At 43.0% G+C, this 25,917-nt stretch overlaps 1 protein-coding gene across 2 annotated transcripts; it reads right to left on the reverse strand.

Annotated features, from left to right (window-relative positions):
* Positions 1 to 13,189: 13,189 nt before the first annotated feature.
* On the reverse strand, positions 13,190 to 17,139 carry LOC136527532 (binding partner of ACD11 1-like). Of its 2 annotated transcripts, none has more exons than XM_066520294.1 (5): positions 16,944 to 17,139; positions 15,196 to 15,299; positions 15,012 to 15,087; positions 14,616 to 14,699; positions 13,190 to 13,990 (listed from the first exon to the last, which is right to left on the reverse strand). In XM_066520294.1, exons 1-5 carry the CDS (start codon positions 16,977 to 16,979, stop codon positions 13,484 to 13,486), a joined length of 807 nt encoding a protein of 268 aa, XP_066376391.1. In that variant the 5' UTR covers positions 16,980 to 17,139; the 3' UTR covers positions 13,190 to 13,483. The 2 variants fall into 2 exon arrangements, with proteins under 2 accessions (XP_066376391.1, XP_066376392.1); XM_066520295.1 differs by lacking the exon at positions 16,944 to 17,139 and adding an exon at positions 16,109 to 16,898.
* Positions 17,140 to 25,917: the final 8,778 nt, after the last annotated feature.

The raw sequence follows: 25,917 nt of genomic DNA on the forward strand, positions 1-25,917 counted from the left end.
AGAGGAATCTAGAGCACCATAAAAACAGCCCAATGCTCTAGCCCCCTGATTCCATGTTGCTAAAAAGCACCTTTTAGTATTTATTGCATATACCATTAGTCAAGTTACAAGATCATGGTCTTTAATTGAGCACTAGCATCATACTACCCAATGCAATACCCTATAGGTAACAAGGCACAAGGTAACAAAGCACTAGAAAATTCTTAGTGGCATTCAAGGTAGACACATGCAGTATGAATTAAATGATTAAAAGTATATAGGACAATAAGGAAGATCCCATGCTATACTTGTCTTAAACTTAGATCCTTTTTCTAGTCCAAACCTTCAATGAATTGCTTCTTGATTCACCGCGTATAGCTCACCGACTGGACATGATCATAAAGCACCACATAAGCATCCGAACAAACATGCATAGCATTCAAACATAACTATATTAGAAAAATACACCAATTAGTGAAAAAGAATTTGAAATCAAATCTACGCGTTGCTACGATCACATAGATGTGAAAAACACGCTATTCGGAACTACGGTGAACAAGATACATCTACCGATAGATTTACTTTAAAAAGAAACTATAGGCTTTATTTATTTTAGCTATATAAAACATGTATAAGATACTTCAAAGAAATACCTTAATTGAGTTAAATCAAATTATACTTGATTTAGAAAAACAAGGTAAAACTAATCATATAATTGACCAAGGTGAAAAGCCTAAGTTACTTTTAATTAGAAAAATCCAATTGAATAATCATTATTCAAGTTAGGCGTTAAACCATAAAATTCTAGAGCTCTTGACATAGAAAACATTGATACTAAAGCATAGATTTTGTCGTTACGAATCTAACGTAACTTGAACGAGTCAAATCGGAGCTAATACGGAGAAGATATGACCAACTGAAGATAGTGGCAATTTTGTAAATATTTTGAAATCAATTTCGTATTAAAAATAATTAAAAACTGAATTAAAACAGTCCTGTGGACTAGGGCTCATTTTTTGAGAAAACACAGGGGTCAAAACATAGAAATTAGGGGCATTGATTGAATTAATTTGAACTACGCTGGACGACGGGTTGATTTCAAGGAAACTCAGGGGCTTTTTCGCAAAAGTGCTGGTGCTGGTGGGGTTGACTGGGTCGTTGTCCACGTGGACGCCACGTGGCAATGCAGGAGTGGACCGGGGTGGTGAGCTGGCCGTGGACCGGCTGACGTGAGAAAGTGGACCAAGTCCACCACTGTGTCGTGGACCGAAGGGGTATGAATTAACGCGATCTAATCTTGACCGTTGATCTGGATTCAAACAGCCAGGAATAGATCAGAGAGAGAGAGAGAGCAGACAGGCATGGCCGGCAGCGAACTTGGTAGCGGCGCCATGGTCGGCGATGAGAAGCTCATCGGCGAAGCTTGAAACCGGCCCTAGAGACCACGAGAGAGCAAACCGAAAACATGGGGAGAACGAGGATGGAGAGGCGAACTGACCAGGTAGTTTTCGCTATCAGAGATGTCACAGAGGTGATGCGAGTGCGGTGGAGCAGATGGCGAGCATGGTGGCGCTAGGTTAAGCGGCGGCGCAGCGATTCAACGAGGTGGCTATGACTTCGAGGCTTGGGATGGGGAGGCACGGCCGTGGGCAGCTACTATTTATGGCATAGGGAGCATCTTGGCGTACACGGCAAGGCGGACGAGGCGGGGCAGCGTGGACTCCTCAGCGGCGACGGTGAGTCCAGGCGAGTCACGAGGTACAAGTGCCTGACATGTGGACCTGGCATGTCAGCAACCGAGAGAGGGGAGGAGACGTGCGGCGGTGTGGCTGCTGGGTCGGTGCGAAGCTAGGCCGGCCTGATGTGGAGAAAGGGAAACAAGCCACGCGGGGAGCAAGGTCGAGCAGGCCAAATGCCGGGTAGGGAGAGAGAAAAAATAAATAATTTCTTTTCTATTTTCTTTTCCTATTTCAAAACCTCATTCAAATATGAAGCAAATCAAGTTTGAATAGGGTTTCAAATACACTTTTCAATTCAAACAAAAATGAGCAAATTTTAGTAAGTTTTCCAAAGATAAATTTTACAACTTTTTAAATTCTTTTATTTTCTATTTTTCTTTTCTTTTATTTCAAAGCCATTCTCAAATTCATTTTCAAAGGCATTTTGAATTCATTTTGAATTTTGGATTCAACCACTCATTGCAATAAATTAAATGCACTAGCATATATGCACATCCATGTTGCTACCCCTTATGATAAATTTTAATATAATGAAAAATATTTTCCTATATTTCATGAGCACAAAAATACAGAATTAAATCAGTTTAGCTATATTTCAAAAGAAGCAAATTTTAGGGTGTTACAATTCTACCCCCTTAAAATGAATCTCGTCCCCGAAATTCAGAAGACGTCGACTAAGAGATAGGGATACTCCATCTTTATATTCTTCTTTACTTCCTCATATAGTTCCATCTTCTTGATAAGGATTCCACTTTACTTTACATACCTGTTAATCTTACTCCAAGTAACTTGCCCAATTGATTCCAAGATTCTGACAGATACTCCAAACAATACTCAGGTAATTCCAATCACTAGGCCATTTTTCTCTTTTTAGTCCATACTATCAATTCTCTTTCTTAAAATAGTCATCTTCTAATATAGCCTTATGAATCTCTTGGTCCACAGTAGATTCTATCGCCAATCTTCAAAACATTAATGATTTCGGTTAAGTGGCTCGAACTTGAAATACAATTCTTAGTCCTTGGTGTCACACGAACCTTCTTAGCACAATTCTCCATTGCTAAGGGCATCGGCCATGACTTTGCTCATTGAAGTAATAGCACTTTTCCAAGTTATAATCAATTTCATTCCAACGAGGATAACACAAGCCCAAGATCAACTTAGTGAAGATGTCCAATAGATTCTTGTGATCCTCCTAGATGTTACTTTTACTTCAAAAAAAATAGTACTTCCATGCTTCACAATGGATAACTCTAGATAACATGTTAGGTAGTTCAACTCATGCTTCCTTAGTTGACTTAATGAACAAGCCACTACTTTTCTTCTCATATAAGGACACATCCCACACCTTGATAAGGTGCATCATTGTAGATAGAAAAACTGTTGTCCTGAACTAGCAAAGCTAATACTTAGATTTTACTTCAACCTCTTCTTGGACTCCTTCAAATACTTAGCTGATGTCTCTTGATCCAAGCAAACTTAAAAGCTTCTTCAGTAGCTCTACCAATATCTTAATGATCTTGGATAAACCTCCCTTGAACCTCTAACCAAACCTCATTATTAAAGACTCTGAGTTTCTCTCACATCTTTGAGTGGGTTCCTATCACATCATTAACTTTCTTCAATCCAAACCTTCTTGTCATGCTTAGTATATCATTGGGATTTCCTCAGACTCCGTAGAACTAACTGTAGTTATTAGATATCTCATTCCTATGTCATTAACGCCTACTTCTCCTAGGTATGTTGAAGATTGGACTCCCAGCTAAGGATAGCTCGAATTGCAGAGCCATATTGACGAATGCATCCATTCCTCGTAGATGATCCAATAACTTATCAACCGAGCAAAGGATACTTACTCTGGCTTATGAAGCCATCAAATGATATACATCCTCTGGGTACCACCTTTCTTATCAGATTAACCGATTCTTCCAAGTGAGAGCTAGAGAGCATAACTGAACTTCATATGGCACCTTGAGCATTTGGACCCTTCTTAGTTGGATAGTTTGCATAGGCGTGATCGTCTATCTTATTGATCTCCTCCAAAGGTTTTGATCCTGGGACCTCTGGGTTATGGGCCCACCACGCTTCTGCTTCACAAACTAAAACGTATGATACTTCATCTTGAAAATTCTTCAACTTGGCTACCCCCTTAAGAAAAGATCAACTAGGGAACATAAGAAGGGTAGCTTTCACCTTCTTCCAGATAAGATAACTAGTATCAAGACATTCTGACATCCTAATGAGACTCTTGTGTATGGGCAAGGACAAGAAATCTGAAATTCCTCGCCTGATGAAAAACAGCAGCGCAGTAAAATAGTTGTAACTCTCATTCTGTTAATCCAATGAAGTTGTAGCTTACATCTTTGGAAAGCTTATCAAATCTTGCACAACTTCCTTATAGAACACTTTTCCAAATTCTATAGTTCAGGTAGCCAGAAACAGTGCACAACAGTAACTACTCCAGCTTTTAAACAGCCCATGTGTACCGTCTTGTGATTTTCATAACTCCATAACCAATATAGCTATCGAGGTGATTCTTGTGGTCAAAGAAAACTATTGAAGTCTACTATTGTCCAGAATTCTTTCATGATTTTTTATCGTTCAAAATCAGAGATAAAAGCCGAAGAGGGCAGGCTGCTCTGAAAGACAGGATAGGGAAAACAGAAGAAAACCATAGCCCAACTATTTATTGCATTGATCCTTATACCTTAGTCCTATAAACTAAATGAAATTATGGGAACACCCAACAAGATCATTGCAGTCATTACAAAGATTCAAAGCAAGCATAAGCATAATGATAATTCAACAAAGCAATAAAGGTGCACAACTCAATCATTGACTCAACTTGCTATACTATCGTCCTTATTATACTAGGGGTAACAATCCTAAGACTCATCTTCAAATTATGCAAGAAGGTGATGAGGGATAGTTCTAAAAGCATATCAAATCAAGGAGTGAAGATGAGAACAAAGACTTGAAAATAAGCACCAAGGTAGAGATGAATAACAAGGGTAGAGATATAGTAGAGAAAAAATATCAAGGTTCATAGAGCAAGAGTTTATGTAGCAACTTCTAAACCTTAAAATGACCAGTTTATACTAGGCTTGTATCCTACAGTCAATATTGCTCTGATACCACTTTGTAGCACCCGATTTTAAGAACAAAACCGAATATACACCATATGTGAGCCCAAGAAGTCAAATCTCACATATAGCTACAAATAAGGGTAATATCAAAAGAGGAATGCTCAATATATAATGTACTTAGTATGAAAGGTATAACTTTGGACAGCAAACAGCGGAAAAACAACTCCAATCTTCGGCTGAAGAATCCAATCCATAGGGATAACTGACTGGTTGATCACAAGCCTAACTTCTCTAGGCTAGCAATCTGGTACCCATCCAAGATTTTATTCAAATAATTGAAAAAATAAAGCAAGCATAAGTACATGTCATACTCAACAAATATAATATGGGGTTCATGAGGCTCAAAAGGCTAACACTGGTTTAACCGCGATTAGCTTTTAATGAGTCATCTTTTAGCAATTGGGTGGCAACAAGTTTATTCACAAGCCCACATAAACACATGATCAGGTAAACATAAATAATGAATAGCATAAAAAGTAATCTTTAATGAGCATCTTCATCATTAGTATCATTAGTGTTCATCATCTATTTCGTAAGGGTTTCAAGGCCGCTCGTGACTGTGAGCACGGCTGATATAACAGTTTTACACTCTGTAGAGGTTGTACACTTTCACTGTGAGTCATGGTTTACCCTTTTGCTCGAGGTAGCTAATCTCTTGACCCACTTCCAAGGAAGGTTAGCAGGGTTCACTATGAAGCCTTTTAAAGGTTCGTCTAACAAGTTAGGGCCATTAGATTCACTCGGCAAACAGATATAGAGCCCCCCTTCTCGATGGCACAATGACGTGCAACCTATACACAAGGGGACAAAGGCCGCACTATACCCGATTTATCAAACCATTCTTACACCAATAAAGGTAACCACTAACAAGCTAGAAAAGGTCCTCATACTGAGCTAAAGCCAAAGCCATGTAGCCCTCACAACTGTACTATAAGTCCTGGATGATCACTTACAAGTAAGTCCTTAGGGAGAAGAATCTAGAGCACCATGAAAATAGCCCAATGCCCTAGCCCCCTGATTCCATGTTGCTAAAAAGCATATTTTAGTATTTATTGCATATACCATTAGTCAAGTTACAAGATTATGGTCTTTAATTGAGCACTAGCATCATACTACCCAATGCAATACCCCATAGATAACAAGGCACAAGGTAACAAAACACTAGGAAATCCTTAGTGGCAGTCAAGGTAGACACATGGAGTATGAATTAAATGATTAAACGTGTATAGGACAATAAGGAAGATCACATGCTATACTTGCCTTAAACTTAGATCCTTCTTCTAGTCCAAACGTTCAATGAATTGCTTCTGGATTTACCGCGTATAGCTCATCGACTGGACATGATCATAAAGCACCACACAAGCATCCGAACAAACATGCATAGCATTCAAACATAACTATATTAGAACAATACACCATCAGTGAAAAAGAATTTGAAATCAAATCTGCATATTGCTACGATCACACAGACGCGAGAAACACGCTATTCGGAGCTACGGTGAACAAGATACATCTACCGATAGATTTATTTTAAAAAGAAACTTGTCGACACGGAATTTTGTCACGTGCCGAGGACACACGAGCAAGCCGGAAGGGTCCACTCGATAGAGCTGGAGATCCGCCTAGCTTCAGTGCAGGGGTGGTCGATCCTGCGCACTCCTCCCGAGACATGCCAGTCAATTTGACCCTGTAATTGACAAGGAGAGAAAGTTTATCAATAATTAAGGGCGGAACATGCCGGTGTTGCCAGACAGTCCTGAATATGCGGCTCTGAGAGCCGATATGAAAGGAGATCGACTAAATAGTCGATTCCAGCATATTCACAAGAATAAATCGGTTAAAGCTCATGGGGTTGTGTAAGAAGAATCGGTTATCACTCTAGATGAATATTATTGTTTAAATAAATATTGGTCAATGGCAATAAGATATTAACAATAATTAGTTCATGCTAAGCCAATAACTGCAAGTAACCGAACTCCTTTATAAAAGAAACATATCATCATCATTCAATCATTTAATAGAGATAAATCTAATGAACATATTAGATCTCATCTATCGCTATAACTAGTGGGGCATGAGACAGAATCATACAGGCCATAGAAACAGCAATAGACTCGACGATCCTAACTTATTACTAATATCAGTGGGGCATGAGGCAAAATCATGCATGTCGTAATACAATAATAAGATCATGAGGCTAACACATCTTTCGACCTGTCGCTACTTCAACGATCTCGTAATGCGAATTGTTCGTGAAAGCGCTCGATATCGGCTAAAACAGCCAATTCAGGCATAACGCACAGTTAAGGTCATGCCCTCTCAGGAATAGATCTACCAAATAACGATCCCCACTCCACGGTGCTAACAGTGGGGTGTGAGGTAGAATCACACAGGCCGTGATAACGGGCCATGGAACAGTTTTTGCTAGCCAATAAATCTACTCAAGATCAAACATGCCTTAACCGCACGCTATGCTCGATCAAGATTGACATAAAATAGCCGATAAAACATAACTCATCATTTAAAGTGCAGATTAGATCAGTTTAAATTAACAAACGATGGGTTAACAAAGATATAAAGGCCGATCTAGATCAATCCCAATCGGGCAAAGTGATATTGCTATAATTAAGTAAATAATGGAAGCGACAAGCAATATCGGTAACTTAATGAATCTATCCAAAGGAACGCCACCCTTAGATAAAGCCGATAACTTGACCTTAATCTAGTTTGAGCAGTGGAGGTCGACCGGATCGATGTAGCCGTACTTGAACTAGACAAGAGTCAATAACTAACTTATACCAGAGTCGTAGTGAAGGTCGACCGGATCGATGTAGCCGTACGGATAGAAGTATAAGCCATGACGGTACTTACAAACAAATAGTGGAAGTCAACCGGATCGATGCAGCCGTACTTGCTGAAGAACTCGCCGAGATCTACTCTACTCCTACTCCTAAGGGGTGGCCGGAGCCGATGTGTACTTTACAATAGCCGGGGTTTGATATTTATACACGGGACCTACGTATGACTCCTATCTAAGCACGACTCATCACAATCTTTGGCCCTAAGAGAAAACATTCCTAATTTAAGATAACTTGGACTTTAATCTTTCCCCTTTTGTAGGGTCCATCATGTCTTGTCCCGGCGCCGATCTTAGCCTTTGTCGTTATCTGCTGGCGCTGCCTGAAGAAAGCCAATTCTAGTACTGCATTCGAATCAGCTGATTCCGATCTGCACGTAATTGATTCCCTGCTAACATGATCTTGGGAGCTTTCGAGTCCTTGCAATTCTTTTTCCAAATTTTGGTGTAAACAAAACTATAGGCTTTATTTATTTTAGCTATATAAAACATGTATAAGATACTTCAAAGAAATACCTTAATTGAGTTAAATCAAATTATACTTGATTTATAAAAATAAGGTAAAACTAATCATATAATTGACCAAGGTGAAAAGCCTAAGTTACTTTTAATTAGAAAAATCCAATTGCATAATCATTATTCAAGTTAGGCGTTAAACCATAAAATTCTAGAGCTCTTGACATGGAAAACATTGATACTAATGCGTAGATTTTTTCGTTACGAATCTAACGCAACTTGAACGGGTCAAATCGGAGCTAAAACGGAGAAGATATGGCCTACTGAAGATAGTGGTAATTTTGTAAATATTTTGAAATCAATTTCATATTAAAAATAATAAAAAACCAAATTAAAACAGTCCTGTGGACCAGGGCTCATTTTTGAGAAAACACAGGGGTCAAAACATAAAAATTAGGGGCATTGATTGAATTAATTTGAACTATGCTGGACGGCGGGTTGATTTCATGGAAACTCAGGGGTTTTTTTGCAAAAGTGCTGGCGCCGGTGGGGTTGACTAGGTCGTTGTCCACGTGGGCGCCACGTGGCAATGCGGGAGTGGACCGGGGTGGTGAGCTGGCCGTGGACCGGCTGACGTGGGAAAGTGGACCAAGTCCACCACTGTGCCGTGGATCGAAGGGGTATGAATTAATGCGATCTAATCTTGACCGTTGATCTAGATTTGGACTGCTAGGAATAGATGAGAGAGAGAGAGAGAGAGCGCGGATCGGTGTGGCCGGCGGGGCCATGGTCGACGACGAGAAGCTCATCGGCGAAGCTTGAAATCGGCCCTAGAGACCACGAGAGAGCAAACCGAAAACACGGGGAGAACGAGGACGGAGAGGCGAACTCACCCAGGTAGTTTCCACGGTCGAAGATGGCACGGAGGCGGCGCGAGATGCGGCGGAGCAGACAGCGAGCACGGCGGCGCTAGGTTATGCGGCGGCGTAGCGATTCGGCAAGGTGGTTGTGACTCCGAGGCTTGGGATGGGGAGGCACGGCCGCGGGCAGCTGCTATTTATGGCCCGGGAAGCATCTTGGCGCGCATGGTAAGGCAGACGAGGCGGGCGCAGCGCGGACTCCTCAGCGGCGACGATGAGTCCGGGCGAGTCACGAGGTAGAAGAAGTGCCTGACATGCGGGCCCGACATGTCAGCAACCGAGAGAGGGGAGGAGACGCGCGGCGGCGTGGCTGCTGGGCCGGCCTGATGCGGAGAAAGGGAAACGGGCCACGCGGGGAGCAAGGCTGAGCGGGCCAAATGCCGGGTAGGGAGATGGAAAAAATAAAGAATTTCTTTTCTATTTTCCTTTCCTATTTCAAAACCTCATTTAAATATGAATCAAATCAAGTTTGAATAGGGTTTCAAATACACTTTTTAATTCAAACAAAAATGAGCAAATTTTAGTAAGTTTTCCAAAGATAAATTTTACAACTTTTTAAATTCTTTTATTTTCTAATTTTCTTTTCTTTTATTTCAAAGCCATTTTCAAATTCATTTTCAAAGGCATTTTGAATTTATTTTGAATTTTGGATTCAACCACTCATTGCAATAAATTAAATACACCAGCATATATGCACATCCATGTTGCTACCCCTTATGATAAATTTTAATATAATGAAAAAAAAATCGTATATTTCATGAGCACAAAAATACAGAATTAAATCATTTTAGCTATATTTTAAAAGAAGCAAATTTTAAGGTGTTACACCATCAATAGATTATATATGATTTTTTGAGCGTGATAGATTATATATGATAATATGAGAGCCAGTCAACAAAGATTGTTGGAGACCGAATTCCCTGCTCCGGTCCTTGATCTGTTCTTCGTGTTGACATCATCAGTTACGTACGATGAACGTTTTGCTTGTTTAGTGGGAAGCAGATCAGATGTCAATATATGTGTCATAATGTATCAGTAAAGTGTATGTGCCCTCCGTCCATAAAAGACTGTAATTCTCGCTTTTCGAGGAGAGAAATAATATTAAGTCTGACTAATAGATTTATATTAAAAATTACTAACATTTATTATACTGAATAAGTATAGTTAGATTAATCATGAAATATATTTTCATAGCAAACTTATTTAGAGACATGAATATTGATATTATTTTTTATAAATTTAGTCAGACTTTAAAAAAGTTGGTCTGGTTCAAATCTATAATTACACTGTTATTGGGATGGAGTACAGTCACTGTCACGGTTTACATGCTTCCCCTTTCCCTACGAAAGATGATAAGGTAACTTAGATCAAGATGCATTATTTGATTCGGATTAGATAAGGATCTTGATGAATGGATAGTTGCATAAATAAGAGCAAATGTCACTGTAAATAAGGGCAGATAGTTCATTTCCTCTTCAGATGTTCAACTTGCAATGCGCAGTCTGATCTCCATGGTGTCACGGTGTAGAAATAAACCGACAAGTGCTGTGACCTGAAACTTTCTGTAATCTTAGTATTTACAAAGTTACTACAATTTGTCACATAATCTATACTAGGTAGTTAGGATAAGCCGGGCTTTGTTGCATGGGTGCATGCATCTGTTGACATCACCTTTACTGAAACCGCGGGCGTGATGATGGTTGGTGCATGCATCTGTTCATACAAATGCTAATAAGAGTATAAGACTGTAAAATCACCAGCAGAATACTAGAATCCAAAATGGCTTAGATTTTGCGTACTAGGTTTGGATTTCTCATCCCCAATTTTATTTACATGCATCATCAGATAGCAATGTTCATTGGAATATTTTTCCTGGAGCAGGTTCCCTCTGAACTCTGATGGACAGCGAGATGGTTAGATGGATACACAACACAACTGTGCCGCTGCGACAATTTTCTCTGATGGACAGCGAGATGTACTTCATTCAGTAACTGTCGTAAAAAAACAAATCTTTCCTCATTGTAGGCCTAACTATCCATGATTGAGTGATGCAGATTTCAGTGCATGCCTGCCAAGTCAACTTTGATGCTTGTGCGTGCAGATGAAGCAAGAACTGTTGTGGTGTGGCTGACAATTCGTCAACTAGTTTGGGCCTGTTCGGCTAGTATTAAAGCCGGCTAAAGCTATTTTATTGTGAGAGAAAAATACTGTAGATTCTAGCTGATAAGCCGCCTGATAATAGTCGGTTAGAAATAGTCGCACAGGAGGAATTCAGTTTCAGTCTGCTGTAGGAAACTGTTTGAATCCTGAACCTCTGTGTCTGTGTCTGTGTCTGTGTCTGTGCCTGAAAACAGGCACAAGCTACCTGATTCTACTATTCCATACTAGCAAGTAGCAACAGTGTGAATCTGAGATACTCCTGTACAACATCTGAAGATACCAGAATAATATATGCAACTTGCTGTGCAGTAGTACCTTGTTTGCTCTTTTTTTTTCAGGGTACATGGGTCTATTCATTAACGAACTTAATCATCTGCAGAACAGTACTCTTTCAGTTGTCTTCTTATATATTGTCTTGTACTGCACATGTGTTTTAGTGAGATGGTTGTGGACTGTAACTGTAAGCACAGGATCATTGTGCTATATATGGTTGCTTGCTAAACTCATCTAAGCTAACACTCCAAGGGATTATACATACATGTTGACCCCTAAATCCAGGCAGCAGTTTGTAACCTAATTACCTAGCCTCCTGTCCACAGTTGTCTGACCAAACATTTACAAATAAATACTTACTGTGGTTTTGTCGCCGATGACTTTTCCTCCTTCCTTGGTACAAGTCCAAGTAACCGGGAGGCTGTTACACGCCGATCGAAGCTGACGCTTAGTTAGTTAACTAAATTTGTTATTTATGTAACCTGTGAGTAGTTCAGCGTGCACAATCCGTGTACACGGCAGATGATGAGCAGGGAAACCATCAATCACAAGTCACAAGTCATGCCAATAAGAGGCATGGAACTAACAAGAGCCATGATTGACTTGAGAAAAAAAATGAAAACATTCACTGAACTTTGCCCAATGAACAATGTGGCTTCAGACTTTTTTTCATGCTATAACTCAGTTGAGACCATGCAATCCTACTTCATACACGAATACTACATCAGATTAGATAGATACTTAGCCCAATATAAAATATATTCTAGGGAGAGGAGAAGAGGATCAGAGAAGCCTGTGATGAAGTCAAAGGCATAGCTGAGAAGCATGGAAAAGCCATGAGCAGTGAGCATGACAGCGACACGCCCATCCAATGAGTGCAGAGTGACTAGCAACAGGGCCTGATTATTCCTACTGGGGAAGCACAGAAAGCACGAGGAGCCTGAGACGCTGCTGCTTGTTGACGGCCTGCGTTGGTTAGGCCAATGGAGAAGAAGTGGACGGAAGCACACACATGCTGATTCCTGTAGCTTGCAGTAGCAGTCACCAGTGTCTGCTGATGCCATTTGTGTAGCTTGGCAAGGGATGTTTTTGAGGTGATCTTGACCTGAGTGAGACATATGGACATATAGACGGTGACTGTGACTCTGTGAGGTGGTGATCTGAGCCTCTTCTCTTCTCCGGAACTGGAGCTGGAGTGAGTAGTTCTCTTCCTGTGGCCACCGCACCATCCGTGTCTGCCTGAAAGCTTGATGCTCTGTTCTATGGCCAAGCAGGGGACGGAACGGCTGTGGTAAAACTGACAAAGAAAAAAAGCTGATAAAACAAAGAACAAACCGGCAAAAAAAAGCTGATAATAAAAAACGAAAAATACGCCGTCGCCGGGGATCGAACCGGGTCGCCCTCGTGACAGGGGGGAATACTCACCACTATACTACAACGACTTCGTTGGATGCGTTGCTTACAAAATTTTATAAAACTACAAAGGCAAACCACAGACAGTATCAAATCCGAGACACCTTTGTGTTTCAATTCTGATTCAAATCAAATAGTTACAATAGATCTGGAGATTGTGCAGATCATGGTACCAAACACACTCTTTAACTAGATGTATTCAAAATAACTGCAAATGAGGATCACACACAACCTGCCGATAGCATGTTGATTCAGCAACATCGTATTATTTGGGTAGCTTCCCACCACTTCTACAAAACGTTCATTCAAACCACAACCAGTCTGAACATGGATTCGTATAAACTAACACATTGGTATCACCACCATACTTCCTTGTCCTACTGAAACAAAACCCCACAGTACGAAATTTAACAGAATATGGAACGATGAACATGTGGTGAGAGGGGCCTGATGTATCTGTTCTATATATCTATTGTTTTACATCCACCAATATGCAATACAACACCGTTTGAGGGAGGCACGTAACAGCAAACCAACGGATCATCGGATGGGCGTGTATGAGTGGCCTCCAGAGGAAGGGCCGGAGCCCTTCTGCTGCTCCTCAGCCGCCATCTTCTCCTTGGTCATCGTCCCAACGTCCGTGGCAGCCTTGGCGACCTTGTTGAATGCACCGGTGACCCACGACGCGCTGGTGAAGACGTACCTGTTCTTCATGATGGCAGACCCGGCGCTGCTGACCTTCTGCTCGGCGGCGGCAAATGCTGACTTGGTCTTGTCGGAGACCTGGAACTTCTGGTCCATCTCCTTCACCTTCCCGGTGACCAAGGAAGTGCCCGTGGTGATCTTATCGCTCAGCCCAATCTTCTTGTCAATGGAGGCTACCTTAGCACCGGCTGTGGATGTGAAGCCATGCTTCTCATCCAACGCTTTGGCCTTGCCAACTGCGTCTTTGCCTAGCACGAAACCCTTAGCAAGCATAGTGCTCACAGCATCCTCGGCCTTGTGGACAACAGTGTTGTCTCCACCAACTGCAACTCTGGTTCCACTCTGACAACAGAATATATTGTTCAGTACAAGTTACTGATGTATTAAAAAAAAAAACATACTGGAGCTGTTCATATCTGACTACTACAATAAGTAATGGCTTTCGAAGTCATGAATACAATTATGGACAGATAATGAAACAAGCTCTGGTCTCTGGTGCATGGAAATCACACTTGATAATTTTCAAAAGTGTGACTTGCAAAAAGGTAACTGGATGTCAATCAAATTGGTAGACATATGCAATTTACCATTATACTTGGCCTGAGGGACTTTAATTCTTAGACATGCTGAACAAATTATAGTTAGGCATTTAGGGTGTCCTTTCAAAACTACTGAACAGAACAACGACGATGGAATGTAAATAAAAACACCACAGGTTGTGCTCGACAATTAGAACAGAGATAAACATCCATTTGACCTACTGACTTGAATTGGAGTGAAGACGCAGATATATATGTCAAAGTACAGTGTTGTGGTATTGACGAAATGAAAGAAAAACTCAGTTTCCCAAATATAAAAGACATATTTATAATTGTGTATCATGTTCAATTCAGGATACAGTCATACAACCTCACATAAACAATTAAATGCAGACAAGGTGAGCACAAAAACTAGAGGCATATCATACCATTGGTGGAGCAGAGACAGCAGGGGGTGGCTGATACTCTGGAGCAGGCGCAATGATGACAGAAAGATCAACTATTGTGGCACCCTGTGACAGTCATATAAAATTGCATTGATGTTATTTTTCTAGGAGCACGAACACAACACAATGTTGCAAGGGCAGCAAATTCTTTGCAATTTGCAAATTCTGCTAAAGAGATCCACAAACATTCCATTTGAGTGAAGCATTTAGTCATAGCTCTAATACAACAACATTTTTTGGTCCCAAGCAAAGGGGTACACTAGAGGTAGCGCTATGGTGATCAATTATAGCCAAGCCAAGTAGTGAAAAATCATAGAGTGAAGTATTGTAAGAACTCCACTAAATCATACTAAGGCCTCCAGGTAGGCAGGTACTGACCGATAGAAGAAGTGCAGTATCTGCGCCCTGTGCGTCTTTGAAAGTGACATATGCAACTTGAGACCACTCATCACCACTGCCAAAGGATGAAAGGAAAGAGAAGCAAACTAATGAGGATGACAATCAAAGGCTTGTACGGACATGAAAAGAGAAGGGGCGACCTAGATGGACAAGTTTTACGAACCTCTGCATCTCCACATGTTCAATATCTCCTGAAAAGGAAAAGAACTCCTTAATGTCTTGCACAGTTGCACTAAGAGAGACGTTGGTGACCTTCACTGTCCTCACCTGCAGTAAATGGAACATTAATACGGAAGTACTGAAGAATATTATGAAGCAAAGGAAGGGACAATTGTGGAAATCAGTGCACATTATTTCCTTCGACCTATTGACTGACATAACATAAACTTGAACTTTCTCATCCAAATACATGTAAGCCATACCTAGGCATGTGACAATCAGAAGAGAAGCATTAAAAACGCATATCATACAACAAGCTTAGTAAATACTTCCATTGAAACGCTTTTAAAGCTCATGGGCTAGGTTCGTCGAGTAAACCAGCCTGTGACGCATAAAGCACTCATTATTTTTTTGACAACTGTATAAACCGCAGATAGGATACAAGTATTCGGGCCTTGTTTAGTTGGCGAAATTTTTTGGGAAATGGTACTGTAGCACTTTTCGTTGTTATTTGGCAATTAGTGTCCAATCATAGTCTAATTAGGCTTAAAAGATTCGTCTCGTGAATTTCGTCTAAACTGTGTAATTAGTTTTCTTTTTTATTTATATTTAATGCTTCATGCATGCGTCCAAAGATTTGATGTGACGGGGAATCTTGAAAAATTTTGCAAAATTTTGGGAACTAAACAGCACCTCGGCTAAAATTTACGCATGCCTCTACTGGTATTTCAGAATAAGCAGAGTAGCAGACAACTATCCCCACATGGCTAGAGATTATTTCATCAGGCGGCCCAATGGCACCATCAATCGCAATGAAGGAGTGTTGAAGGCATAGGCATTCGGTAGTTCACTTAAAACGGACAATTTTAAGGCACGTATACCATGCAAGTCAAAGTGAATGGCAAATGGCCTAGTACCTTCTCATAATGATTGTTCTGCAATTGTAGAACCTGACGGTCAAAGCAAGTCCTAGAACATGTAGCAAATCGTTCACGGGTATCAACAAGTATGGTATGAGCCTACTTGCAGCAATCCCCTGTGGTACCAACAAGTATGGTATGAGCCTACTTGCAGCAATCGACTGGACCTATCCCACAGCACTTGACCTAATATGTCTTCTCAGAACGCTTTTGGTTTTGGCAATTGCACAAGCTGATAGCTAGGCTGCTAGAGCCAGTCAAAGAAAGGCCTACAACATGTCACAAATCATTCAACGGTGATGTCAACTAGCATCCTAGTAAGCCTACTTTTAGGAAATCCTCTGGACCGATCTCACAACGTTGGGCGCCTAACCTACGAGTCCCCCGATGATGCAGATGTGCCAAGCACGCAACGCGAGCATGCTCCCGCTCAGTGCGCGCCCATCTATCTGTGTGTTCCAGTCGGTCTCGCAGAGATTTGCGCAGGGGGTCCTCTCGACATGCGACTATACGAGCAAGCTACGCTCCAATCCAACTACGCCCAGATCCAATTCCAAGCGAACCCTAGCCCCACCGAATCGGCAGCGAAGCTTGCTCGCTGCATCAAGCTTCTCCCGCAGGCAGGACAGCAAGGAACTCAGCCCAGGCGGGGGCACTCGGGGTGGGCGGGAGGCGATTGAGCCTAGTCTAGAAAGCCAAAATCTCACGGGCGCTAGCGCTACGGTGCCCCCGCTCTCCTGCTCCGGCACGAGACGAACCGGATCCAGCGCGCCACCGACCACCGGAAGAGGGCTCAGAGAGGGAGGGAGGGTGCAGCAGCAGCAGCACTCACCGGCGCCTCCACGGGAACCTCCGCCGCCGTCGCCATGGGAGGGGAAGCCGATTGGATGGATGGATGGATGGTGATTAGGGAGCGGATTAGCGGCGCTGACTGGAATGGATTGGAATGGGAGGAGACTAGTAGTACGAACAGGAGGAGACGACTACTTGTTGGGTGTTACGGCCAAGGCAAGGCAGCAGCAACGAACAAGCCAGAGAGAGACGAAACCGCGTGCTACTATTTTCCTTTCCAGTTTTCCATGAGAACAAAAAATAAGTAAACTGTATATTATTTGTTAGTAGAAAACAACAGAGAAAAAAAATTACAGAGAAAAAAGAATAGATTAAAAATAAAATATATATGGATGGAACTTTTGTTTTACAAGGTTATGGATGGCACTTTGTCCTCTCTGTTGGGAACCTAGCACTACTTGGTACACGACCTCTCAGTACACGGTGCTGTCGTGCGGACACTTGTATAAGCCGGCTTCTTTGGACACCGTTCAGGGTCTGTTCGGAACGTAGGAATTTCACAGGAATCAGTTTAATTTCACAGGAAAAACGCAGAAATGAAAAAAAAATCCCGCATTCCAAACAGACCCTCAAAGAATTAGCTACTTTTAATTAATATGTATATAGTCGTCACCTGTGATATAATAATAATAATAAAAAGAAAAACGCTTTTTACGTACCGTGTTTCTATCTGCTTATTTACAGTATAAAGTTGGCACGAAATGAAAATGAATAGGTATGTACATTTTTTGGGAAGGGTTAGTTCAGGTGCCCTCCGTCCTTTCATCCCACGGCTGCCAGCCAGCCTACCACGAAGGGGAAGAAGGTTTTGAGGATGAGTCAGCCCAGCCCATTTGACGGGCCCAGCTACTGAGAAGACAGTTAGAACTGCAACTGCGACACGTATATTTTTTTATACGTATATTGTCATTGGCGACTTAGAGGCACGATAAACTGAACCAGAAACACTGAATGGTTCCCATGACGTGAACAAAATCAGGGTGTGCGATAATACAAATCTCACGTGAATGAAAGCAAACGGGTACGCAAACTAGTCTTACATAGTACATGCTTGATCGCGTTATATATTGATTGATTGAAAGCAGAGAGAGGAAGAATAGTTCTCAAAAATAAAAATAGAGAGGAAAAAAAAAGACTTTGATTTTCTCGCTTCTCTTTACGTTTTGGTACAACTCAATATATCGGTTACTTTTCTGTTTTGACGTGTGTGGTAAGTAAAGTCCTCAGTGTATAAGGAAGCAAGTTTCTGAACAACCAGAGGCGGAAGGACTCGGTAGGGCAAGCTAGGGCGCTTGCCACCCCTGCTCTGCCGCGGAACTCCATCCCGAATCATCTCTGGCAGCCATGGATGCAAAATCACTGCTTTGCTGGTGTTTTTTTATACCTCAACTCTTCAAATATAAGCTGTAGCATGTGAACTCACGTACTAATTCACACCACACCGCATCACCATATGCACACAAACTCACACATACCATAATACGCAAGCTAGACCTACACCTTAACGAAGAGGCTTGCATATAGCTAAGAGGTATCCAAAATCTTTCAAACTTCGCACATGACGGACATATTATCCTAACCATTATGGCGCAACCGCACGTGAGGCAATGGAATTTATATAGGAGGCTACTATTCGCGGCTCGGTCCCCGCTTTGCTGGTGTAAGGTGTTGAAGATGAACGCAACGAGGCTGATAACTGTGACTCAAGATGAACCGCCACTTTGGGTCTTGTGGGCCTGTGACTTTGGGCTGGCACCACGTATGACCATCGGACATCGGCCATCAGTTTAGATATTCCCAATTGTGATGACTATTGCAGTGCCGCACGTCCGTTCCTTTCCTCGAAATAGCAACGCTCCACGTGCGCTGTGTTTAGTTCCTAAATTTTTTTCTAAAAAGTGTTACAGTAGTTATCACATTGAATCTTACGATACGTGTATGGAATATTAAATGTAGATGAAAAAAAAATTAATTGCACAATTTAATTGAAAATCACGAGACGAATATTTTGAGCATAATTAATCCATGATTAAACACTAATTACCAAATAAAAATGAAAGTACTACACTAACCGATTTTGGTCAAATTTCCAAATTTCGCGAACTAACCTATCACGAATTCGCCGTTCACCCGTTTGTCGCTGCGGTGTCGGCGGGACCGCGCGATGGGCATGGGCAAACTGCAAACTGCTAGCCCCTACCTCCTAGCTCCTGCCCCTGCAACCCCTCTCGGCTCCTCTATTCCACTTTGCTTGCCTGCCGACGGCGAATCGGCGATGCAACAGGCAACTGAACAACTGGGGTGGTGTTTAAATATATGAGCTAAAATTTAAGAATGTCATATCGAATATCACTTAGGAATGTTACGTGGAAGTATTCGAATAGTAATAATAAAATAAATCCTTATGAATTCGCAAGACGAATTTATTAAATCTAATTAATCTATCATTAGCATATGTTTACTGCAGTGCCATATTGTCAAATTATGAACTAATTAGGTTTAAAAAAAATCGTCTCGTAAAGTAGTTACAATATGTGCCATTAGTTATTTTTAAGTCTATATTTAATACTCCATACATATGTCCAAACATACGATATGATGAGAACTAAACTTTAGAGGAAAGAACTAAACAAGGGTCTGTCGATGTTTCACCACCGATAGCCTACCACGGGGGTACCCGGGGCAGTATGTTCGGGCTTCGGCGTATGCCGAACTCGATGGTTTACGCAAGAGACAGCCGATTTATCCTGGTTCAGGCCCTCGATCGTAGATCGAGTAATAACCTTACGTCCAGTCGGCCTTAGCTTTTGCGTTGGATTGATTGTCAAGTGTTTTTTGTTGTACCATTGTCCTTCTCTCAGGAGCCCTGCCCTCCTTTATATAGTCAGGAGGCCAAAGTCCTAGTCGGTTTACAATGAGATTTCTTAATAGGATTACCTAATAGTTCTACTACTATGATTATATGGGAAGAATCCTAGTTGGATTAGATCTTCTTTCTACTTTGCGGGGTATCCTGTGGGTCCCGCATCGACAAGCCCCCGAGCACTTCATGGTTGAGCTCTAAAAATCTCGCTCTGCTCCTTCTAGTCTTGTTGAGTAGTAACAAAATGTCATCCGAACGTTTTCTGGAGTGAAACCTTGTAGCGCTTCTTGGGATCTTTGGGTGGTGAGTGCTTTTTGAAGAAAAAGTGCATCCATCTGGTTGTAGCCCCCGAGCCTCTTGCTATTTGGAACAAGGAGCTGGAGGATCTTGTCTTGAAGTTGCTCTGATTGTTCATTGAAATTTTATCAAAAAGAACTCGAACATGGCTTGTTCCGGGTTCTTTTTGCCGTAATGTCTTGAAGTGGTCTGCGTTGAGGAAGCCTATTGGTGACGTGCGCTTTTTTGAAGAAAAAGTGCACTCACTGAGTGTAGCCCCCGAGCCTCTTGCTATTTGGAACAAAAAGTTGGAGGGTCTTGTCTTGAAGTTGCTCTGATTGTTCGTTGAAATTTTATCAAAAAGAACTCGAACATGGCTTGTTCCGGGTTCTTTTTGCCGTAATGTCTTGAAGTGGAAAAAGTGCACTCACTGAGTGTAGCCTCCGAGCCTCTTGCTATTTGGAACAAAAAGTTGGAGGGTCTTGATCCTTTATATTGTTTGAAAATTTGTGTTCTGAAGTAGTCCCTGAGACTTGGATTATGTCATCATCCGAGTAGTTTTGCGGTAAGCAGCCTCCAAGCTTATGTCAAAAAATTGCACTCACTGAGTGTAGCCCTCGAGCCTCTTGCTTTTATTTGCAAAAGTTGGAGGGTCTCTTGCGGCCCCGTGCTTTCTCCGAGTTCTTATTTTTAGAAAAGAAGTCGGATGAAGAGTCTTGATGTGTCGTCGTTGTAGTCTTGAGTTTCTTGTATTCTTGGTCCTTTGCCTTTGGTTCTGAGCCTCCGGGAGTAGGTGAAAATGAAGGCCGAGCTCCCTAACTCAGTGTTGTTTAAGCTATGATGCTGGCCAAGCCCCCGAGCGTATATCCGTGTTGTTTTGTTCAGGAAGAACTCGGATGCGTGGTTTTGGCGTATTCTTTGATAGTTTTGCTGTTGTTAGATGTAGTTGTATGGTGGTGGTTGAGTGTAAATGCCTTTTGTTCACGGGTTGTACTGTGCTGGTATATTCTTCCGAATATGCCTGTCTTCGAGTACCGCTTTCTCTCGCCTGAGTCGTCCATTATTGTGTCCTGTCTTTTCACTGTGTCCTTTGTTAGGCCTATTTCGTTGGTACTCCTAGTCCATGTGCGCCGATCCTTTGGTCTATAAATACTGTCCCTGAGTGCTTGTTTTCATTCATTGGATATTCTGTTGAAACCTTGGTGGTCATGAACATGGTAGTTTGTGAAGTAGAGCAGCCCCGGGCATGTTTTGTAGTTTCTGTGTGTCTTGTCGTAGATGGAGGAAGTCTTGTGATAGGGATTAGAGGTAGGCTGATCCCGCGACAGCATTGTGCCAGGATGTATGTGGTGGTAGTTGGAGGAAGTCTTGTGATGTGGGCTTCGTTCCTTCATCCGCCAGTTCTGGGTTGATCCTCGTCGCCTGTCTTGAGACCGTCCGGTGCAGATCAACACCATATCCAGCATCACATCGGTCTTGGGTAGACAGATGCCTGCCGGTCTTCTATGCTCCATGTTGCCCTGCCGTGCTGTCGATTTCCGCCTTGGATGCATTGCGTCCGTCCTTTGAAGAAAACAGTGTAACTGATGGCGGTTTGTCCTTCCGAGTAGCAATTTGGGACACGTAGTCGTTCCAGAGCCTAGTCGTGTCCGTGTTCCTCTTTGCTACTTTGCTTTTCGTGGTGCTGAGTTCGTTGGGTCTTGTAAGATTTGTAATCTTCTATTTTTGAAGTTGCTTGTAATGTAACGAATCTTGTCTTCTGAGTTGTCTTTGACTTTTCTGTTGTGATCCCTGTCGTTCATGAGACTACCGAGTTCTTTCTTACATAACCGGGTTCTTTTGTTCCTCGTGAGGTAGCCCTTTCTTTCTTCTTTCTTTCTTCTTGGGTTGACGGGTTGTTCTTGTATCAATCTGATAATCCTGCCGTGGCGTTGGACGGATAAGTCTGAAATCTACCCGTTGGTTTTTACCGTTGTGAGGATTCGTGCCCTCCGTCGTTTTAGCTGCGTCGGTAAATGGACCGTTGCGTTCCCACACTGTGTTTTAACGGGCCTTGTGGGCCGTTTGTATTACAGAGAAATCTATTTAAAGACCTTTTATCTTCCTTTCCCTTGTCGCCCAGCTCTTGCCTTTAAACCCTAGTTCTCAGAAATCCGCCGCCGTCATTATCGCCATCACCCGAGCACCATCATTCTAGCTTCATCTTCCTTAGCGCCTTTTTTGCTTCCGCCAGTTCATGGGAAAGAAGAAAACCGCAAGCAAGTCTCAGGCGACCTTCGTGGACGAGGAGTCATCCCTGTCTTTGATTGAAAACCAGGAGTTCGTGGCCATGAGGGCAGCTCAGAAGGTTTGGCCGGCTCCAACAACAAGCGAAGACCAGCTGCGCGAGCTCGTTAGTGATGGCTTGATCCAAAGCAAAGTCATCGCTAAATGGAGAGTTCCGGGCGAGCATCGGGTTCCGGCTCCGAGTCCTAGTGAGATTGTCCTTTTTGTTTCCTTTGTCCGCGCTGGACTTTGTCTTCCTGCTTCTGCCTTCCTTCATTAGTTTCTTGGTTATTTCGGGGTTAGTCTGAACCATCTAACCCCCAATGCCGTTCTCCATCTTTCTGTTTTTGTTCACCTTTGTGAAGCCTTCCTTGGGATCCCTCCTTCTCTATCTCTTTTTCACTTTTTCTTTCATCTGAAACCTCAACCCCGCCGTGAAGAAACCAGTGCCCTCGGCGGTTGTAGGATTCAGTTTCGCCAGGGTCTCAAAATTAAGTTTTTTTATTATGACCTGGTTGATTCTATCAAAGATTGGCGTGCCGAGTGGTTTTACACTGCCAATTTGATCCCTTCTCTTGTTGTTCACTCCGGATCCGGTCCTGTGGTGAATGACCGATGGGACAAGAAACTTGAGTCACCTGCTGAGATTCAAGCGATCCAGCCACTCCTTAATAGGATTAGCATGTTGAAACAGCAAGGATTGACCGGCTTTGGTATTGTCTCAAGCTTTCTTCGTCGCCGGGTTTAGCCCTTGAAAGAGTGGGAACATCTCGGCTTTGAGTATTCTAGGGCCGATGATCCTTCACGCATGGTCCCAGCTCTTGAGCTGACCGGTGAGGAGGTACTCGAGCACCTCCAGAAGATGCTAAAAGGAGTGAGCGTCATTCCTCCTGCCGTCTCTGAGTTCTCGGCCATCAACCCACCCCCAGCTGTGAGTTGTCTATCTTTTTTATTTGAGTTCTTTATGTACTCTTGCTGCATCCGTTCTTGCTTAGCTTTTTCTTGTCTCGGTGTTTTATCTTTTTTCGCAGGAGCTTGGGTGGAATTTTGTCGATCCGATCCCCCTTGGTGTTCTCCCTGCCGTGGCGGAGACTGGGGATCGTCTAGCTGGTACTTCTACAATTAGTAAGTCTCAAACCTTTACAGCCCTTCCTGGGGTTTCTTTCAGATTTGTTGATGTATATGAAGAGTATGTTCCTCGTCTAGTCCCTCGTGGTCCTCGTAGTGTCCCGAAGAGGGGGCGAATGGACGGGTCTTCATCTGGCTTGCTTGTCTCCAAGAAGCCTCGCAAACCAAGTACTCCCTTAGGTACTCCAGTTGTTGCTAGCATGCTCTTAGGTGAGCACATTTAATACTCTTTGTTCTTTTATTTTCATGTTTCTCTCTTGAACCGAGTACTTTTCATCTCCTTTTCAGCGGGTGCTCTGGTTTCGTTGGCTGAGGAAGAAGAGGATGATGAAGTCCCCCTCATCATGCGGCGGTGAGTTGTTTTTCATATTCTTGTTGCATTGAATTTCTCCTCTTTATTTTGAATTTTAGTCTTAGACTTTTTGAAGTAATCGGAGGTCGGGTGTGAGTTCTTCCGAGGCTCCCGCGCCGGCTTCTTCTGAAGCTCCGGTGTCGAGTTCTTTGGTTGCCTCTGTCCCGAGTTGTACCGCTCCTCCGGTGCGGAGTTCTTCTACGGCTCCAGCCCCAGCTTCTTCTACGGCTCCAGCCCCAGCTTCTTCTATGGCTCTAGCCCCGGCTTCTTCCATGGCTCTAGCCCCGGCTTCTTCCGTGGCTCTGTTGTCTGCTGTCCCGCTCCCATCGCTGGGTGGCGGGGACGTCTTCGCCGTCGTGGTTCCCCCTGCGAGGCCTTCTCTTGGTTTCGCAAAGAAAAAAGTAGTCGGGTGAGTAAATTCTAGCTTTATCTTTTTGGCTTTTATCTTCCTTCTTCTGGTTCTTATTGGTGCTTCCTTTTATCACTTTTCAGTGTTTCATCTTCTCTAATTTCTTCATCGACTTCTTCTCTGCCTCCCGCCGTGCCAACGAGTTCCGAGCCTCGAGACTCACAACATTGTGTTGATGAAGTCGCCGCGGGGGCTTCAGAGCTACCTGGCGGAGTTGCGGACTTGGTCGCTCCGGAGGTAACTGTGGCCGTCGCGCCGAGTTCTTCTGAGGGCTTGGCTCCGGCTTCCCTGGAGGTTGCTTTGGTCGTTCCTCCTTCGCCCCAGCCGGCCTCTCCTTCCCCTTCTCTTATCTCCGGTGGCCCCTCCTTTTCCGGTGACGTGGTGCAACAGTTCGACGCCACTCATCGGTTATCGGAGCTGACCGCAGCCTGGGGGAGCTTATCGACCCTCGCGACTTCTTTTGGTGAAAAGCTCCAGGTAGGTTTTACTGCCGCTCCTCTTTTGCATGCTTGTTTTTTCTTCTATCCTTACGCTTTGTTTCTCTTTGCTTCTTTTTGCTCAGTCTTTTTCTTGTGATCATTCTGGCTTCTTTTTCTCATCTAAAAATGAGAGGAAGTTGTCTTCGGAGGTGGACGCTCTGAAAGCCGATCTTGACCTTCTCCGGGTTGAGTTGGAGACGGAGCGTTAAATGCACCAAAAGGAGGAGAAAGCCCTTCGCGCCCGAGTAGTGGAGACGGAGAAACAGAGAGATGCTGCGGTGGAGTCTGCGAAGAATGAATGCAAAGGTGCCGCGGGTTCTGCCTGTTTCTTCTTGTATTTTGACTTCTTTTTCCGCTGACTTGTTCTTGGGTGCTCTGTCCAGCTCTCCGAGTTGAGAAGCAGAAGCTCTCGGAGAGTATTGATGAAATGAGGGCCCTTGTCCGTTCTAGTCATAATAGAGCTGAGGAGGTAATTACTCATGCTAAGGAAGAACTCGCTCTTGCTAGGCTGATTAGGCATGGAGCTGACAGAGATCTTGTGCAGGCCCAAAAAACCATTGAAGGCTTGTCCGGGAAGCTGGCGACGGCTACTGAGAATTGGAATGCTTTGTGGAAATCTTTTCGTTCGGTAGCCGATGTCCTCCGGACTCCAGCGGATGACGGGCAATCTTGGGCGCAGTTCATTCCCCGGATTCCGACTTGTTTCCAAGAGTTCGCGAAGAGGTGTGCTCAAGTATGTACCAAGAATGTGCTGGCCCAGGTCCGGGTCCTTGCTCCAGAAGCGCCTCTCTCCAAGATAGCAGAAGAAGCTAAAAGCCAAGAATATCTTGACGCCATTGAAAGGATGGAGCCTGAGGTTGAAGATCTAGCCAGTAGGGTTGTAGATAGTCTAAATATTGATATTTCCCTTTCTGATGACAACGCCTGACTCGATTGAGCGTCCTCTTGTAATATTACACTTCTTTTTAAATGAAGATTCTTTATTTTTGTCGATGTATTCTTTGCCTGGGTGTGGTTAAAGTTACTTGACTTGCTGGGTACCTTGTCTTGTTCCCGTCTCTGCTCCGTAAAACAACTCTGTGCGTTATTCTGACGAGGCCCCTCGATTTGTCGAGTACTTTTCTTTTCTTCTTCCTTTGTGATCCGTCGAGTGCTTTGTCCGTGCTATGACTTGTTAGATGT

This window comes from Miscanthus floridulus, chromosome 19, assembly GCF_019320115.1.
Source record: "Miscanthus floridulus cultivar M001 chromosome 19, ASM1932011v1, whole genome shotgun sequence".
NCBI classification, from domain to species: domain Eukaryota; kingdom Viridiplantae; phylum Streptophyta; class Magnoliopsida; order Poales; family Poaceae; genus Miscanthus; species Miscanthus floridulus.

What these genes read in the sequence shown, in the direction of transcription:
- LOC136527532 (XM_066520294.1), bottom strand. Translation starts at nt 16,979, where the DNA reads ATGGCGACGGCGGCGGAGGTTCCCGTGGAGGCGCCG. An exon ending in GAACATGTGGAGATGCAGAG is followed by an intron (nt 15,088 to 15,195) that starts GTTCGTAAAACT and finishes ATCCTTTGGCAG; the next exon opens with TGGTGATGAGTGGTCTCAAG. An exon ending in ATACTGCACTTCTTCTATCG is followed by an intron (nt 14,700 to 15,011) that starts GTCAGTACCTGC and finishes TGACTGTCACAG; the next exon opens with GGTGCCACAATAGTTGATCT.